The following is an 18,522-nucleotide window of genomic DNA, read 5'->3' as shown; positions in this document are numbered from 1 at the left end:
GTTTTTTTTTCAATATTTCTATCTTGTTGGTTGCTCGATGTTATTGAGTCTTCCCATGGAATTTTTATAGCTAAATGCAGGTATAGCTACACAATTGCTGCTCAGCCTATTCAAGGTGAAAGGAGTTCTGCACTATGGAATAGCAGGAAATGCAAATCCTCAGCTTCAAATTGGAGATGTAACCATCCCTCAATATTGGGCTCATACAGGTCTTTGGAATTGGCAGGTACTAGAACTTTTTGTTAATTCCTCCTCCCTACCCCCCAATGATCTATGTGATATGGTGATATATTTAGCATTAAAGATTATTGGATTTTCAGCTTTGAAGGGTAACTTAATGCCAGATTCCATCATTAAACCCTTCTCAAGTAGCTAGGAACTCGGAGAAGTTTTATTCTATCCCCCCTATGGATTTGGGGAAAACACCCTTGACAATTCCATTCTCAACCCTAAAAACGCCTGCCGGGCCAGGTTTACCCAACACTGATCCATCCACCGTTAACTTAAAACTACCAGCAGGTGGTGGTGTCCATGAAATTACCTCCTCCTAGTAATAGCCTTGTAATTGTGTCCTTGAATCAGACATTTCGGAATAAGAAGAAAATCATTAATGGAAAAGTTTCCACTTGAGTATTTTGCCATATTCCACCACGCCAAACGAGTTTTGATACATGCTGCATGCGTACCGATCAATTTACACCTTGTTATGTCGTAGTAGACTTTTTAGATTGCTTTGTGTATGGATCTTGCACACATGTTTCTTGGTTTTCTAAAAACTACTACAAAAACCATTGGAATCACATGCGTGGGATCCATTGGGAGTACAATCAATTGCACTGCACTAATTTTTTCTTCCATTTCAAGAATTTCTTGTTTGCAATAATAAAGATCAAAAAGATCTTTTGTTTGAGAAGTGCAAACTATTGATACAAAACCTTCTATATATATTATCGTACCTTAAGGGGCCAGAAATCTTGCCTTTCCTTTTAATTCTTAAAATTATGCATTGACCAGTTCCTTATAATCTTCCTTTTACAATTAATTAATGTTTAAAGAGGTATGGAGACGGACCTGAGGATGAGCTAGCTTTAGAATCCAATGGAGACTACACCAGAACAATCGGTTACCTTAAATTTTCAGATTACAACAATGGCACAGAATGCAGTAAGTCTTCAGAGAACCTCCTCAACAATGTCTGGTATCAGCCTGAAGAAATATTTCCAGTGAATGGAATTCCTGAGCAGAGGCAGCATGCCTTTTGGGTTCCAGTCAACAAGCATTACTTTGCCGTTGCAGAAAGAGTTCAGGTAAATTAAATGCATCCCAAAAGATCCATTACATTTCTGTGTCTTTGACTGCATGTTTGGTCAAAAAAAGACAAACACATTCTTTCAGTAGATTCTGATTTCAGTTTTTCGAAACAGGCTTTGAGCCTTGGTAGATGCGTTAATACAACTTGCTTACCAAGAAATCCAATGGTGGTGAGAGTAAAAAGAGGGATCAGCGCTAATGTCTTTACGGACAATAGAGCTTATCGAGAATTCTTATACTCCAAGTTCAATGCAACTGCAATCGACATGGAGACCGCTGCAGTCGCTCTGGTCTGTCACCAACAAAAGATGCCTTTTATTGCATTTAGATCCTTGTCTGATTTAGCTGGTGGGGGTTCTGCCTTGTCAAATGAAGCTGCTGTGTTTACCACTTTGGCAGCCCAAAATTCAGTCAGTGTTCTACTTGAATTCATTTCCCTATTATCTTCATAAGAATATGCACCTTTTCTTCTAAGACATCCTGTTTGGATTTTTAAATTTCTAATTTGATTTCTGATAGTTACTAGTACAATTATGTAAGTTCCAACATCCTTGAGAACATTGGGTCTTATTTGTATTTGATAGCATTCGTTTGAAAGGCTTGTATTTCATATTTTCTTTTGCTCAGACCTGTTTGCATCAATAATTATGAACATCAAGCTGAAGCTTTTCTAGAAGTCTAGAGCTTCTCTGATCTTTAAAGGGTTGCTTCAACCAAATTCGCAGAAGGATTATACCCTCCACTTTCCATTCCGTAATACAGGCAGGGCAATAAAGTCAATGAATATAAGGGCAGATACTAATGTCCGAGGCTACGAGTAAGCCGCGAAGATGACAAGTTGATCTCACATCAATCAAAATTTGCTGCAAGTTGTCAATCTAATAGTTCTTCGTTTTTATTCAATGACCCAATCTTTATTTAATTGAACTTGAACTAATCTATGAAAATGCACTCTGTATAATCGGCTCAGCCCGCTGAGGCAAGAAAACATACAAGAAAGTGGGGCTAAGAATATATTGTCCCATTCCAGCTGAATATAATGTATCATGGTGTACAGCTATGTCCGTATCAATGGCTACAGGTTTGAAAGATATAGCAGGCATTCCATGGAATCTTAATCCATTTTAGGAGGCCAATTCAGCAAAGGGATGGCCCAATCTAGAATTCCTAGTGGCCTGCTTTGATCATAAGGACAACCTGACGACAAATGGAAGAACCTGTTGCACCTGCAAGGAAACTGGGCATAGCCCACATTGGAAGCAGTCGCGGGACGCAAGAAGCGCGTTTCAGGGAGGCCGGCCTGGTCGGCATGAGGGGCTAGTCTTCCTTGTCTTTTCTTCGATTTGCATAAACTGTCAAAGGATTCAATTCGCCGCTAAAGTTCGATTTTGTTAAATTACCTTTTTAACATCTTCAGCCGAAATGTTGTTAATGCCCTTTTCGTGATAGTTCTAAAATTTCCAGCAAGACGAGGGAGGACTGGTCGGTCATTTTAGATGAGCCGTCCCATAGCCTTCGCGCCAGCACAAAAATTGGGTATTTCAGTTAGCATCGTCTCCCTTCCGGCCTATATTTCATCTTCAGTCCCTCAAAAACCCTACACCGAAAACCTGTCTCAGAACCTTTTACTTGACAGTTGACACCAACCGCTTCCATTAGCCAGTAGCAACACTGCTCCGCCATGACCACCGCGGCCACTGCCACTACATCATCCGGAATCCTCCATCACACCACCGCCTTCACCTCCGAAATCCTTTCACAATCGGAGCTCCGCCACCACATTCTCTCGACCCTTCGCCGAAAACTTTTGCCCTCTGATCAACTCACACTCAAACCCTTAAACCTCGCAGCTGAAACTCTAGAAAACGCCATTTCCGCCTCTAATGCCTCCATCCAATCCTCCTCTCTCCGCCTTGCTCAAAAGCTCCTCCTTTCCTATCCTAGAACCCCTTTCTCCTCTTTCCTTCTATCCCTCATTTACTCTCTCTCCAACCAACCCATCAAATCCTCCCTCAGCCTCCTACAAGTTTTTTATCTTGACCCTTCATTGGCTCGATCAGAAATAGCACCTACTCTTTTCGAGGACCTCTTTCTCGTTCATTTTCTGCCTGTTCTTCAACGGTTCAATGAACAAAGGTCAACCATTTTATCGTCTTTATCACAAAATGTGAATCATGATGCTGATGATTATTCCATATGTGATGTATCCGTGGTCGTTCCATGCTCGAAACTGTTATCGAAAATGAGTGGTGATCAAGCGTTAGAGCTAAAGGAATTGGAAAGAAATTATGAAGAGGTTCTTGATGAAAATTGCAGGGTTCTTGTTAAGTATTTCCAAGAGGTTTTAGAAAATAGTGATGATGGAAACAGATTGATTAGTCCACCGGCATTGGTTTTGAAACAAACAGAGAAAGATGAAGAACTAGACTACGACCAGGAAGATAAGAACATCAAAACCAAGGAACTTGGACTGAAAAACGGACGGTATAATGTAATGCTGCAGCCTTTAATAATTTCTTCTTCAGTTGAATTTCCTTTTCAATTTCATTCCTTTTCTTGTTATTAATGTGCATGATCTGCTCACGATTGTTGTAGTCACATAATTATACTTGAATGCTTCGCCTAAATTATCTTTTGAGCAAGGACGGTAAATCATAATAGGGTGGGATAATGTGTACTTGATTAAGTTACATCAAGATGATCAGATTTGGATAGAGTTCACAAATTGGGGTAAGCTACTCAGGTAGCGATTTCAGGATATTCACTGCTTGGATTCTATTATAAATTATAATTTTTAATATTAATTTTTAGATTTATATATATTATTTTCATTTATAATTTTTTTATAATTAATGTAATACATATTAAAATTTATTAATTATTCTAATTATAATGTTAAATTATAATTTATTTTTTATAAATTAATTTTCACTAGTAATATACATAAAAAAATAAAAAAAAGAAAAAATACATAAAAAATAATTTTAAAATTATTTTGATTGGATATTAAATGAGTATGGATATTTAACAAGTACTGTCTAAAATATTTAGATATGAGTTTGAGTAAAAATTAAAAAATTTAATTAAGTATTTATAAAATTTAAATATTTTATCAAATAATAGAGTCTTAAAAAATAATATGTGCCTTACTAGTTGATATTTCTACTTCTTCAGGGGTCAAAATTTTTTTTGCTTACTATAATTACCATTCACTGCAGTTGTTTCTATCTGGAGGATCTCCTGTGGTGAAATCGGGTTGACACTTTGTGGTCCATGTTTCATTTATTCATATAAATCTATTAACCGCGTGTTTTCCCTTGTGCTTGAAATTCTTCTTCACTGTGTCTGTTTGGTAGATTATCTTTGAATCAGTCAAACAAAGAGAATAGTATACAAAACAAAAAGAAGAATACACACATACATTTATATATATATATATATATAAGGAATTATTCTTGTGTTGGTGTGCTTCACACCTTCCGGGAGCTCGACCAGAGGAAGTGGACTCTCTGAAAGCATCTTTAATTTCTGGAAATATTATGGTTAAAAACGGTTGATTAGATCCAGACAGCCTTAATAATGTATCTTTGCAAATTAGATTGAAAGAGATCTTAAGGAATTTCTATTAATAAATAGTGGGCCACTAATCTTTGGTAATTAAATTCTTACCAAAGCTAATCATTGATAGATTTCAACATAAAATCATCTGATTGCTGCATTTTTCCAATAACTAATTCAGCCTCCCATGATTTTTTTTATAATTTTTTCTGTATCATATCAATTGGATTATTCCAAGGTTTCAACTTCCAACTTGAAGAAAATGGTTTGCAATTATGCCCATGATTTTTGTTGTTTTAAAAGTTCTCATTATGACTTCTTCTGCACAGCATATAGGGGCTATAGCTATTGCACAAGTGGGCTATTGTTGTATGTTTTTGGTTAATGGATGCATAACTTTCTGTGTGAAAGCACAGTTCTCTGGATTCACTTTGACTATTCTTAGTTTAGTCCTGCTTGCTACTCAAGGTCAATGACTTTTGCTTCAATTCCTGCAGCCGATATGGGCTGAAGGAGAAAGGTCAGGTGAATTTTATAGCAGCAGCAGCAGCAAATCCAAATCTCCATTTTTCCCTCAGAGAGTCTCTCTAAAGATCCTCAAAAAACAAAATTCCAGGACATTGACAACATCGTCCAATTTGAATTCTGATTCTGAACTGGAGTCTATATCCGAGGACAATTCAGCCAACTCCTGTTCCTCGGAACCTGAAGCCGAGATGGAGGTAACCGATACAAACAAGAAAAGAAATCTCCACCCAGACAGGTCCAACTATGCAGGTATTCTAGTTTTGAAATATTATGTTTGTCTCTTGTAGGAAAACAACAGAGAAATTGCATTGTTGGAAACTGGAAAGAGCCTAACACAAAAACAAAAGCAGCCTGTTTTTGCTGATTCCCGTCGGTATGTAATAAAGAAAATTAGTAATCATCTTTACATTGTGTACTTCACTTTCTGATATTTGGATTCTTCCTGCTATCTGTCAGCTCCCCGGATTATCTAATGGCAGATAATGGTAACCCCCCTGGTAGTGGGAAACATACACCTCCTAAGGATTTTGTATGCCCCATCACAACCCATATATTTGATGATCCAGTCACCCTTGAGACAGGTCAGACATATGAGCGCAGAGCAATCCAGGAATGGCTGGATCGAGGAAACTCAACATGTCCAATTACCCGCCAGAATCTACATAGCACGCAGCTGCCGAAAACAAATTATGTCCTCAAGAGGCTCATAGGAAGCTGGCAAGAAAAGAATCCAGGTCCAGTCCCACATCAGTCCGAGAACCATCAAGATGTAGAATCTAAGCCAATGGTCAAGTCCATAGTTCCTGCAACTTCCCCTAATAGCGTCATAAGCCAAGCCACCATGGATAGAACTATTAATGAGTTACGCCAAGCGATTACCAATCTTTGTATGTCTGAAATTCTGAAGGAGTCTGAAAGGGCTGTCCTCCAAATAGAGAGGTTCTGGCAAGACATGAATATAGAGTCAGATATTCTAACTATGCTCTCAAAACCTCCAGTAATCAATGGGTTTGTGGAGATCCTTTTCAATTCTGTCGACCTCCAAGTGTTGAAAGCCACTTTTTTTCTCCTGTGTGAACTGGGGTCAAGAGATGAAGCTGTGATCCATACACTTACCCGAGTTGACTCTGATGTAGAACGTATTGTGGCTTTATTTAAGGAAGGGTTGGAGGAGGCGGTTGTGCTGATATATCTGTTACAACCTCCAACGACTGGCCTAGTAGCGATGGATGTGGTGGAGTCCCTCCTAGCAATTATAAAGAAGAGAGATGATGATATGCTTAAAATATGTGTGAAGCCAAAAACAGCTTCTGTTCTCTTATTGCGACAAATTCTTCAGAGCAATGAAGAGAATGTTGCATCGTCAATTATCAGTATAATTGTTTCTTCAAAAGTGATTGAAAGTATTGTTGGCAGCTTGGAAGCTGAATGGGCAGTTGAGAGGATTGCTGCAGTTGGTATCCTACGAAGATGCATACAGGAAGATGGTAAATGCAGAAACATCATAGCTGATAAGGCTCAGTTGGCTCCAGTTTTAGAAACCTTCATGGCCACAAGCGGTGAAGAACGATTTGAGATAGTTTACTTTTTTTATGAGTTAGTCAAATTACACAGGTATATTATCTTTGTGTTAGTCAATATACATTATTGTCGCATGCCTGCATGAATGAATTTCTAATATTTGGTTTTCTCCAGGAGGACATTCAACGAGCAAGTTCTCAACATCATCAGGGATGAAGGCGCTTTTAGTACAATGCACAGTCTCCTTGTTTATTTACAGACAGCGCTCCAAGACCAATGTCCTATTGTGGCGGGTCTCCTACTCCAACTTGATCTTCTGGTTTGGACCTAAAATCTCCCTCCAGTATTTAATATATGAGAAATCTGTGTCTATAGGTTCTAGGATTTGTTTATTTCATGCAGTAATTGGCTTCAATAATCTTTCACAATTGCTTAGATGGTTACATCTCCTAAGATGATAGCATTAAACTATTAATAGTATATCTTGCTTTTTAGGTTGAGCCAAGAAAGATGAGTATATACCGTGAAGAGGCAATTGATACTCTCATTTCATGCCTCAGAAATTCAGAATTCCCTGCTGCTCAAATTGCAGCTGCGGAGACAATTGTATCACTGCAGGGGAGATTCACTGGCTCTGGGAAGCCCCTTACACGGCCTTTTCTTCTAAAACGTGCCGGACTTGAGAAAAATTACAGAAATCTCATGCGGATGGAGCAGTTACACAACAATCCTGGAAAATTTGAAGATATATCTGTGAGTCTTCTCGAAAAAGTGCAAACTGGTTTTTGATCATCAATGCTGCTTGCCATTTTTGCTACTTTACAATGTTGAAGCTAGTACATGTTTTTCATGTTTTTTGGATGATGGGCAATGGCATCAATAGCAAGAAGAGAAGGCAGCTGATGCTTGGGAAAGAAAAATGGCATTTGTTTTAGCAAGTCATGAATTTGGTCTGCTCTTTGAAGCTTTATCAGAAGGCCTGAAGAGCAGATCTGCAGAGCTATGTTCAGCGTGCTTTGTGGCAGCAACATGGCTTGTACACATGCTCAGTGTTATTCCAGACACGGGAATAAGAGGAGCAGCTCGAGTCTGCCTACTCAAGCACTTTATATCGATATTCAAGACTGCGAAGGACATTGAAGACAGAACCCTTTCCTTGTTGGCTCTCAAAAGCTTCATTCATGACCCTGGTAGGTTCTAACTTTTGAAGTAAAAAAATTGATGCATACATGCTCAAAAGATGCACAAAAATGCTCTCAGGTATCTCTTGGAGCTTGAAATCCATTTATTCTTTTATTCTCATCTTCTGGCTGTCTTTTGGTGCCAACAAGATAACAATCATGACTTATTTTTCATAGCATTTAGTGGATAGAGTAATAAATTATAGCAAATTTCCTGTAACGGGAAATTATACACCAGTTTATCGCTCAGATCTATTAGCAAATGTAGCCATGAAGTGGGCTAACAGTGGATGATTATCTGAATTTCAGAAGGACTGCATGATCTGACTTCCTATATGAAGGACATTTTGAAAGGTCTAAGAGAGCTTAGGAAATCCTCCCCCTTGGCATTTGAAATTATCAAAGTTCTCTCTGAAGGACAAGAGTCCAGTGCAGTAAGTTTGTTAAACTTCTGATTGTTATGATTCCAGAAGAAGATGAAGTATCTAAGTGAAATTGTCTATTTCTGTCGTGCTGAAGGACATGTGGAATCATAAAGAACTAGTTCAAGTAGACTCCAGTGAGAATGGAGAAGTATTGTCAATGGTTAGTTTCAAAGACAAGATCTTTTCAGGCCATTCAGATGGAACTATCAAGGTAACGCTCTGTTCTGATGTTATATTTCACAATCCTCACGCTGACTGTTTGGTAATTGTACCAACTTTATTGCACGACAGTTAATGTTAAATTTTATTGTACATAAACATACATAGGATATTCAACTATATGAACATATGTCAGATTCTATACCATAAAAATGTTAAAAAAGAAATTGCATTGCATCCTGTTTGGACGAAAACAACTTGCAATTTTCGCATTCCTGAAATCCTGCTCCTTATGTTCTAAATGGTGGTATACACGCATGCTTGAAAAGGGTTTCACCAATATGTATATGAGCTTTCAATGAATGAGGGGTAGTATTCAATTGGTTTATTCAGCCACTTCTCCTATTTGAAATTTTTTTGGCCACTCCTCCTATGTGGAGTTTATTTATGGAGAAATTGCAGTCATTAATTGATGATACAAGTTTAGCACTGATCCAGATGATTATCTCACCTGACTGTAAAATAGAATCTTGGCCCTATATATGATAAATTAAAGCACTTAAGCATGAATGCATTAAAACTGCTTTTTGAACTGCTACTTTATTCTATATGAAACTGTACTTGATGTAGTAAGTTATGAAATTTGAGTTTGACTATTCTGTCCAAATTTTGAAGGTCTGGACTGGTAGAGGCAGCATTCTTCATCTTATCCAAGAAATTCGAGAACATTCCAAGCCTGTTACAAGCTTGTATATTCTACAATCTGGGGAAAGATTATATAGTGGTTCACTTGATAAAACTGCTAGGGTATGCTCTTATGCTTCTTCCAGATTACATCAACTCAATGGCGACACTGATACATTTTGTTTGCAATGAGCAGGTCTGGTCCATTGGTGATGAACTGATACATTGTGTACAAGTACATGATATGAAGGATCAGGTTCATAACTTAGTTGTTGCCAACAGCATTTCCTGCTTCATTCCACAAGGAGCTGGTGTCAAGGTATCAGATCAATTAACTCTTCTTCTCTGTGCTGGGTATCATTTCACGCTTCATTCCAGAAGGAGCAGCTGTATTCACTTAGGTTTCTGCATCTGAAAAGGGGACTTGAATGTATAACTGAAATTAAAATTTTTTTTATTCTACCCCTTGCAGGTTCATGCATGGAATGGACAATCAAAACTATTGAATCAAAACAAATACATAAAGTGCTTGGCTCTTGTACATGGAAGATTGTATTGTGGATGCCATGATAACAGTATCCAGGTATCAGGTTTTCTTTGACAAAATTAAAAGCATCCAGCTTCTCTGGAATTTGTTTTTCATTTTTTTCAGTCATTTGAAATCCTAAATTCCTAATCCAAGAATTTTGATTTTCAGGAACTTGATTTGGCATCAGGAACGCTCAGTACCATTCAAAGTGGTTCGAGAAAATTACTAGGCAAAGCACATCCTGTCCATGCCCTCCAAGTTCACAATGGACTGATATATTCAGCCAGCCCTCCCTTAGATGGAGTGGCTGTGAAGGTTTCTTTTTCTTTTTGGCTATACCTCCCTTTAGATCTTCTTCATTTTGGTGACAAACAATGACTTTTTCTTTCCTTTTACCTTTCATTTGTTTTTCCTGCAAAGATTTGGAGCGCTACAAATTATAGCGTGGTAGGATCACTGCCAACTACTTCAGAAGTGAGGTCCATGGCATTAAGCTCAGAGCTGATATACTTGGGATGCAGAGGAGGAATTGTGGAAGTTTGGGATCAGAAAAAACATACCAGAATTGAAATACTGCAAACTGGAACTAATAGTAAAGTTCTATGCATGACTCTTGATGCTAATGAAGAAGTTTTAGTCATCGGAACCTCTGATGGCAGAATTCAGGTAAACAAACAAAAATTCCTTTGCTTTGATGCATGCCTCATCCAGCCTTCAAACATTCACTAAAATTGAATGATATGCCGTGATAGTTAACTGTCAAAGCTTGTTTACTCTGCAGGCATGGGGATTGAGTTAGAAAAGCAGGAAAGGAGAAAGGAAGCTGTAAATTATGGAGAGAGCACATTGATTTGATGATATAACAATTCGGAAGGCAGAATAATTCCACTGAAAATTCTTTCGCAGCCTACAAATGGACTTGATTGCTAATTTAAGATATGTTTTGCACCATTCAAATAACCATTTTGGGTACATGGAAAAATGTAGAAAAAGAAGAAAACAAAAACACAGAGTCCTCATTTTCAGACCCTACTCTTGAAAATTGTATATAAGATGAAACAAAATTGTTTATTGTAATGCTATGAGTTTAACCATGTATTACTCTTTTACGACTTTTTATGACAGATATTCTCATTAACTAAAGAAACTAAAGGCTAATCGTATTAATAAGTTAAAAAATTATTTGCGATCATCTTCATTCTCCAGCTTGCAGTATACATACAGAGCTGCTCCCACTCAATGTCCAAGCCCAAAACTCATTTTCTTAATTAGTCTATACCCCTTTCTTTTTTCTTAGAGTCCTCCCACTCCTATCAAATTATCTGGACGGATTGGTACGTGTCTCATTCTGATCTAAGTTCCACATAGAAAATTTTGAGATCGGCAGTAACTGATGCTCATCCTTTTTCTTCATTCTAAGTTGTGGGAGTTTATCAAAGTCAAATAATATACTAGTAATAATTGTTAATCCACCAAGCTCACAAAACAAACCTTGCCGCTCCCGCTTTTCAAATAGACATTTCCAGCAATACCTTCATCAAAAACCCACAAAAATCTTCGAGGAAATGGATTGCATAACTTCAGCAGTGGAGAAGCTAAAAGGTTTCGTTCAAGACTTGGTTAAAGGCCGCGAATCTTCATCTCGCAGCAATCCGGTATTTATCGTATATTTTTTTTTCATTTTTGTAATCTCTTTCTCTCTCGATTTCTTTTACTACTTTTAACAAATTTTTTTTTTGTTTTAAAGATTGAAATCCTGAAGCGGCTTCAGCGAGAATCTTTTTCTGACCTGATGAAACTCCGAGACCGGCAAGACAAAGTCGAACGTTTACTTTCATTTTACAAAACATCAAAGGGGAGCCCATTCCAAGAATCAAGTACCCATTTGAGGGGTGAAGTTGATCTTCTTGGGGCCGTATTGTTAATGTCTAATGTCGACCAGGAACATTGGGATGGGGTTGGACGGGCAGGAATCAGAACTGGGGTTGGTTCCAGGTTTAGATTTGAGACAACTGTTCGGGATAAAGATTCTGTTGGGGTTGAGTTCGTGGCTAATCAGAAAAGGGATACAAGTAATGATGGTGATGTATATGGAACTCCACTTTCGCTGTCTAAGTTGTTTTACAAAGCAAATGCTGGTGATTGGTTTTCTGCTATCGCAATCCCATTTGGAGCTCAGTTTCGAGATTTCGATGTTGCCTCCGACATTTCCCTTCAGGTACAATCGACTAGACCTTGGATTACATAAGGTGAGGTAGCTCTTCCGCTTTCTGTAAGCCTGGCAACCATTCCTAAGATTCGAACTTGAGACGTGGAATCTCAAGTTTTAACCATTGACATAGATGTCTTGTAGGGGCTCGCTTGTAAATTACTTATGAACTTATAACTGTTGAGAAGTGTTTTAACTAAATTGTGCAAACTATATGTTCTTGCTGTAAGGTTCTGCGCATTCCATTTTATTGAGTTGCATCTATTTGCATGAATTTTACTGTTGTTACTGATCAGACTCCATAATGATGTGAACTTTTAGTTATTGTCTCGAACTCTTTTCGGCATTAACCTGGAATTTCTGTTTTGTTGTCTAGGAGGAAAAGGGCCTCACTGATTTATCATTTGGGCCACCCCTGTTGCATCAGCATAATGGAGGTGCAATTGGGATGACAGTGAGAAAGTCAAATATCATTGCTTCGCTGGCTCAATCTGTCTCTGGGATGAGATATGAACATTGCTGTAGTACTTTTCTCGAAGTTGTTTGTCAGCTTCCAATAGGATTGAAATTCTCATTCTTAGGCCTTCACCGAGGGCCTAAATTAGCAAGTCGTAATGTCCGCCTTGGAGCCATTGCTATTCCAATTGGATTTTCAAGACATCTTGAAGATGCTGATACAATAATTGAAGCATCTTCTCGACCTTTTATGACAAACAGCCCGGAAACTGGGTCTATTGCCCTAAAGCTGGAGTCAGAACTTGATGAATACAAAAGACTTGCAGGTTGGATTGAGATGAAACAAACAAATTCAAAACATTTACAATGGGCTGTCAATTTGTCTGATATTTCTGAAGATGTAGTTGGTTGGGGCATGAGTGTTGGTGGGATTGTTGAAGTTCCAGGAAACTGGGACAAGTTTCAGGTTGAATCCTATATAAAATTTAACCTGGCTAAGAGATTTAACTTGAAGCCAGGCGTTGCTTATGTTGTAGATGGAAATTCCAGCACCCTGGCTCTTATGCTTCAGTCTAACTGGTCCCTCTGATTACCACCTTCCTGGAAAGTCATATGCTTTGGGGAAGTTCAGTTTTCTCTTCAGGTATATAATTTGAAATATCTATTTTAAACATATTATAGTCTTCGATAAAATGATTCAGTAGTCTAATTTTGCCAACTTGTTGGAGCCATTGCCTTTTTTAGTCTTAGATAAGATCATGCTTTTCTTGATGGACTCCATGTTGATGTCAAGATTTCTATGCAATCTCACATGCAAGTTACCGTCAGGATAATCTTATTGCTTTTCAAGTTTTATTTGTTATGCTAACGAGACATCTGAGAAAATGGTGAAAAAGAAGATGAGACATTTGAGAAGTTTGCAATCATGAGCATTCAAGCATATATGATCTTGCACTTAATGAATATAAAAAATACAATTCTATAGGAACAAATATACTGTTCATTTGATCAGCCATTTGAAATTTCTTTCCTGTTCTGGGAGCCTTTCTTTGTTGGTTGGTACTTGGATCAGGTTCATCTAATTTCACCAGGATCAGTCATTAGTCTTTTTTCTGGAAGCTAACTTGCTAAAGTTCCTCATTGATTACTGTTTGGCAGAACACAATATGTGGGATTATGTTCAGAGATATCTATCTTTACTGATATACTCTGAAGAAATCACATCTTGTTCTCAAAGGACTTAATAGTGTGCTTGGGACCAACTTTAAGGTAATGCAGCTTTTTAGTGTCAATTTGCCGGAAACAATTAATACATGCAATTTCACATGCTTATAGGGAAAAGCAAAAGCTCTGGTTGAAAGTTACTATATATTTTTATGGAGCTACTTGTCCCGATACTATGTTTTTGCTTGACCTTGTTGCTTGAGGAATTTTAATTTGGGTATTGGAAACACATAATGTGAAATGCTACTCATCACATGCATGATTTCCTCTTTCTATTTGCTTTGTACCGTGTTATTGATTACCCTGCATGGGATTATTAACTAATGATTCTAGCGAGCACCCACATCATGTTCATTCCTAATTGTTTTTATGATACATTTTACAATATTTTGTTCCTTTGGGGAACATTTACAGTTGAAACTTAACAGCAATACAATAACAAACTACACCTCCATATCCAGATTGCAACCACCAAATAATAAGTTGTTGTATGTCTCCAAAACCAGCCCAGCTGGTGCTTTTATATTGTCATTTATTCTTACTCCTGTAGGAGCTGCTGGCACTAGGGCTTGTTGGTTGACCATGTTGCATCGTTATGGCAATCGTAACACCCTTAAATTGAGGGGCTCTTCATCAGCTGCTTCAACTGGTATTATGCTTTGGTTGGAATTGCGATTATGATTTTATTACTGTGGTAGTTTATATTGAAGATTGAAGCTGGATGAGCTGTGGTCTTCAGAGTGCCAATAGGACTCACGATCTTTTTCATTGTCATGTTCTCCTTGAGTTATTCCCTATGTGTAAAAGACAAACAAGTGCTCATTTACCATTCCCCAAGTCCAAGTGGCAGCATGTAAGATCAATCACCTCACCTTTGCCACAACAGGATTCTGAGGGATATGACTATCCTAAAGGTTAAAAGCTCAATACAGCAACGGAGAAACCAAGGTAGACATAGTCATTGATGATATTATAATAAAATGGCTTATATGATATCTATTAATTGGTCAGTTTATGCTTCAAAGAGCATTTTCAGTTATTTTGTTAAAGTTTTTGTCTATTTGGTCCTTGGTGCTCATATCTAGATTACATTAATGTCAGATAAAGCAAAACTTTTACATTTTACTGATTCAAGTTGGTTGCTGAAGAATGATTTTGTATTATTTTTCTTCAGCGCACCTTTAGTTTCTTAATAAAGTTTGCACGATCAGAAACCTTGAGATCAACTCAAGGCTTTGATGGTTGGGGGCCTTGGAAACATTGAATCTCTACTTGGTCAGATAACTAGAAGAGATTCAAGTTGATCACCTTCACCACCAGGCAGGCTGCAATTGACTGCCACAGAAGCATATTCTTGTGAATCTTGGCAAGAATATTTAAGGAAAAAGGTGAAAAAGATGAAGAGGTGGACGAGTTTAAGGAATTCCCAGTTGTGTTTGGTTTGGTCTTGATCTGGACGTTCAGCAATTACAATATAAGCAATAAGTTGTACATAAAGTAATTTCTCACTGGTTAATATCTAACAGTGAAATTTTATTTTTTTTGTCTTTTTGGTTCTTTTTAGATTACTATATAAGGAGAGAATTTGAAAATTGGAACATCCTCTTTATGGTAAAGGCTTATGTTAGGCTAGTCCAAACCTAGAAGCTTAAAATCTATATATCAAATGGGGAGACAATGAATTTCTTTATAATTATATGGAGAAGAGAAACTTTGAATCTGAAAAATGAAGAGACAGACAATAGTTTCTTTATTTCATCTATTATTTCCTTTTGCTCTACAGCTTTTCCAAGTAGGGTAAGTGATTTCTCCTTTACCGGATTTGACTCTATGGTGGACCTTGACAGTTCGACCATTGTGAATGGAATAATTGATTGAGAATCTAAACACAACGGCTGAGAAAAGCCCATCCACAGTGTGAAATGACTACACTTTCATAAGCGTTTCTTGACCGTTTCGACTCTCAAGAGAAATTTAGCAAGCGGCGCAACCCTTTTACACCACAGAAATCAATTGAAACAACCAATTGGGAGAAACATGACCTGTCCACTGCTGGTCGTTGGTTGAACAAACCCTCTATGCATACTTATTTAATTAAGAATAAGTACAATTTATTTTAAAAAAATGCTTGAATTTTAAATTTCTTTATTTAAGTACATCTTTAATCAGTGTAAAAAAAAGTATTATTTAGTCTTAGTATTGTTATTTTTATTCTTTTCTTTACAAATTCAAATCATTTATCATCTCCCAAAAAATATAAATTGAGAATTTAAGATAACAGCTCCAGAAGCTGTGATATTATCAATGATCCAAATATATAAAAAGTTAGTATTTTTATTTAATTTAATTTTTTATTTAAAATTATAATATTTTAATCATTTAATTTTAAGAATTATTTCAATTTAATTTTTTTAATATTTTTTAATATTTTTTTTAAATTAACTTTTACGGTATTTACATCAATATTGACGTGATGCTAGATATTGATTTAACATATTAAGTGGGTTTAAGTTACTCACATAGCACTATCACGTTAACGTGTCAGTATGACGTGATATTATCATGTCAGTAATTAAAATTCGAAGTGTGATGTGATATTATCACGTCACTTTTTGATATGTTGATGTGATAATGTCACATTAATACTTAAATTTATTTTAATATTTTTATTTTATATTGATGGTTGTGGTATTAAAATCAACATTAACGTGACGTCATATATTAATTAATATATAAAATGAGTTTAGATTATTGACGTGACATCATCACATCAACATATTAATAAAACATGACATTACCACGCTAATAACTAGAACTTGAAATATGATGTAACATTGTCACGTCACTTTGATATGTTGATAATTTAAACTCATTTTATATTTCATGTTAGTATTTAACATCACATTAATACTTCGTTAATATAGTCAATTTAAATAAGAATATTAAAAAAATTAAATTAAAGTAATTTTAAAAATTAAAAAAATTACAAATTTAAATAAAATGATTAAATTAAAAAAAATATTTTTTTACCAAATATCAATTGACCTACCCCATCCAAAAATAAAGAAGTGCTTGTATACCATTTGGTCTGCGTTTAAACAAAGAATGTCATTGTCCTTGAGCAGGCTTTGCTTTTTTGTAGGATTTGAATCGGTGGTTCGGGCCGACCTTAGACACGGTCAGCAGCGCCACGGCCAAGCTCTAGTCAACCTCATCCAGAAGGTGTGTATAACATCTTTAAAAGGACGTCCCGACGAGATTTCAACATTTCGTCAAGTCAGTTGAATTTGAAATGTTAACAAGATTTCCAAAACAATTCTCAAATCAGACACATGTGAAAGTAAGACATTAAAAAAAGATGCTGCTGAACAATCCTTTGACGGCGTGGAGGCTCGGCTTGTTTAAGTAACCGTTTATGTAAGTTTGATCACGTGGCGCAGCGTTATTGCCTTACCAATAACATTTAATGTGGGGTGGCACAGATTTTATCTCCCACTATTTTGGTTTGCGGATCTCAAAGTAATTGAAATCCAGCTAATAGAACCTTGTTCCAAAAATCACGATTTCAAAGTCCTAAAACCCTATAAATAGTCTCACACTATCTTCACATTTCGATTCATTTCATCGCTTCATTTATCCCATCCGATCAAGTGCCTCATCTGCCAAACTAACAACATCACCGTTGATTCTATCCAATGGCTCCGATTGCTGTCGGCGACTTGCTTCCCGACGGTTCTCTCTCCTCCTTCGACGCAGAGGATAAGCTCCAGGAGGTGTCCGTACACTCACTCGCTGCCGGTAAAAAGGTCATCCTTTTTGGTGTTCCCGGTGCCTTTACCCCCACTTGCAGGTAAAAAAAAAATACAATTCTCTTCTTCCTCTAGTATTTTAACCGTCTGTTGCCGGTCAACGTGGCCGATTATTTTTTAGCGGATATTTCAATGGAGGGTTTTGATTTGGTGTGACGCAGCTTGAAACATGTGCCTGGATTTATCGAGAAAGCTGAGGAGCTTAAATCCAAGGGTGTTGATGAGATCATTTGCATCAGCGGTAACTTTTTATTTTTCATTTTTCCTTTATAATTTTTTGCTGCTGTTTTACTTTAAATTAATGTTCAATTAGCATCAAATTAGTCTAAATTTTTTAGCGTAGATTGAGGATATAAATTGTTATAGAATGTTGAAGTCATTGCTGTGATTAAAATCTTCATTTCTTGATAAAAAAAATTAGTGTTCGTAGAGTAGAAATTAGGATTGAGTTTGTATATAAAAGGAAATATGCAGTTTTTCCATTACAAAATGCACGATTTTAACTTTTATTTTGGTTATTTGTTCGTTTTTAGTATTTACATTTGCACTTTAATTTTGAGGAAACAAAAATTAGCAATCTTAGTATCAAACAAAGTGTTAGTTGTTTTGCCTTATGAAATGTTTTTCCATGAAATCTAATAAATCTTTTTTTGTTCTGCTACTTTGATTTTCTTCCTTTTTTGTAGTTTAAATTTATCTCTCCCTGTTTTTTGGTTGATGGTCAAGACTCAATAGGATTAAGGTCCTATCTTGATATGAGTAACATATCATTAGAGAACATTCTCTTTGAAAAGTTGTTGCTTTGAAATCATAAAAAAAAATTTATAAAAAAAAAATTTCAAGCACTAGAATGCAAACTCTACACTTTTTGATACTTGAATACCAGATTTGACTTTAGACGGTTGACAAAATTTCAATCTAGTTGTGT

At 36.6% G+C, this 18,522-nt stretch overlaps 4 protein-coding genes across 11 annotated transcripts in view; all 4 read left to right on the top strand.

Moving 5' to 3' along the window:
* Positions 1-1,937, top strand: part of LOC110410376 (Phosphorylase superfamily protein) — a 2,494-nt gene extending 557 nt beyond the window's left edge. Inside the window, exons 2-4 of the mRNA XM_021420027.2 lie at positions 71-226; positions 1,056-1,307; positions 1,425-1,937. Of these exons, the coding sequence (XP_021275702.1) occupies positions 71-226; positions 1,056-1,307; positions 1,425-1,763 (747 nt within the window). The 3' untranslated portion in view covers positions 1,764-1,937. The remainder of the gene's footprint in view (positions 1-70; positions 227-1,055; positions 1,308-1,424) is intronic.
* A 136-nt stretch (positions 1,938-2,073) lies between these two features.
* On the top strand, positions 2,074-10,990 carry LOC110411453 (putative E3 ubiquitin-protein ligase LIN). The gene is given in 15 exon segments (XM_089782544.1): positions 2,074-3,802; positions 5,367-5,591; positions 5,685-5,770; positions 5,854-7,011; positions 7,093-7,237; positions 7,414-7,671; positions 7,802-8,108; positions 8,409-8,533; positions 8,619-8,735; positions 9,359-9,552; positions 9,554-9,686; positions 9,840-9,950; positions 10,065-10,211; positions 10,317-10,562; positions 10,678-10,990. Coding segments are annotated over 15 exon segments (4,080 nt in total). The 5' UTR covers positions 2,074-2,992; the 3' UTR covers positions 10,696-10,990.
* Positions 10,991-11,090: 100 nt separating this feature from the next.
* LOC110411454 (GDSL esterase/lipase) lies at positions 11,091-17,126 on the top strand. 8 transcript variants are annotated; one of them, XR_002444770.1, is made up of 6 exons: positions 11,091-11,551; positions 11,644-12,114; positions 12,482-13,204; positions 13,720-13,830; positions 14,336-14,733; positions 14,960-15,463. XR_002444770.1 is itself a non-coding variant. In XM_021421614.1 (3 exons), the coding sequence occupies exons 1-3, from the start codon at positions 11,462-11,464 to the stop codon at positions 13,148-13,150; spliced, it is 1,230 nt and encodes a 409-aa protein (XP_021277289.1). In that variant the 5' UTR covers positions 11,091-11,461; the 3' UTR covers positions 13,151-14,910. The 8 variants fall into 8 exon arrangements, 1 of the variants encoding a protein (XP_021277289.1); XR_002444768.2 differs by having other exon boundaries at positions 13,720-14,733; positions 14,960-15,465; XR_016350842.1 differs by having other exon boundaries at positions 12,482-13,830; positions 14,960-15,465.
* Positions 17,127-17,342: 216 nt separating this feature from the next.
* LOC110411159 (peroxiredoxin-2B-like) lies at positions 17,343-17,906 on the top strand. The gene is made up of 2 exons (XM_021421193.2): positions 17,343-17,635; positions 17,756-17,906. Exons 1-2 carry the CDS (start codon positions 17,481-17,483, stop codon positions 17,865-17,867), a joined length of 267 nt encoding a protein of 88 aa, XP_021276868.1. The 5' UTR covers positions 17,343-17,480; the 3' UTR covers positions 17,868-17,906.
* The last annotated feature ends 616 nt before the right edge of the window (positions 17,907-18,522 follow it).

The sequence above is a fragment of the Theobroma umbraticum genome, unplaced genomic scaffold (assembly GCF_002168275.2).
Source record: "Theobroma umbraticum cultivar Fairchild unplaced genomic scaffold, ASM216827v3 scaffold_56.0, whole genome shotgun sequence".
Lineage (NCBI taxonomy): Eukaryota > Viridiplantae > Streptophyta > Magnoliopsida > Malvales > Malvaceae > Theobroma > Theobroma umbraticum.
The sequence above is the reverse complement of the archived record's forward strand: the minus strand, read 5'-3'. Positions and strand labels throughout refer to the sequence as shown.

Coding starts and splice junctions, on each gene's coding strand:
- LOC110411454 (XM_021421614.1), top strand. CDS start 11,462: ATGGATTGCATAACTTCAGCAGTGGAGAAGCTAAAAGGTTTCGTTCAA. Junction 11,552..11,643: donor CTTCATCTCGCAGCAATCCG/GTATTTATCGTA, acceptor TTTGTTTTAAAG/ATTGAAATCCTGAAGCGGCT. Junction 12,115..12,481: donor CCTCCGACATTTCCCTTCAG/GTACAATCGACT, acceptor TTTGTTGTCTAG/GAGGAAAAGGGCCTCACTGA.
- LOC110411159 (XM_021421193.2), top strand. CDS start 17,481: ATGGCTCCGATTGCTGTCGGCGACTTGCTTCCCGACGGTTCTCTCTCC. Junction 17,636..17,755: donor GCCTTTACCCCCACTTGCAG/GTAAAAAAAAAA, acceptor GGTGTGACGCAG/CTTGAAACATGTGCCTGGAT.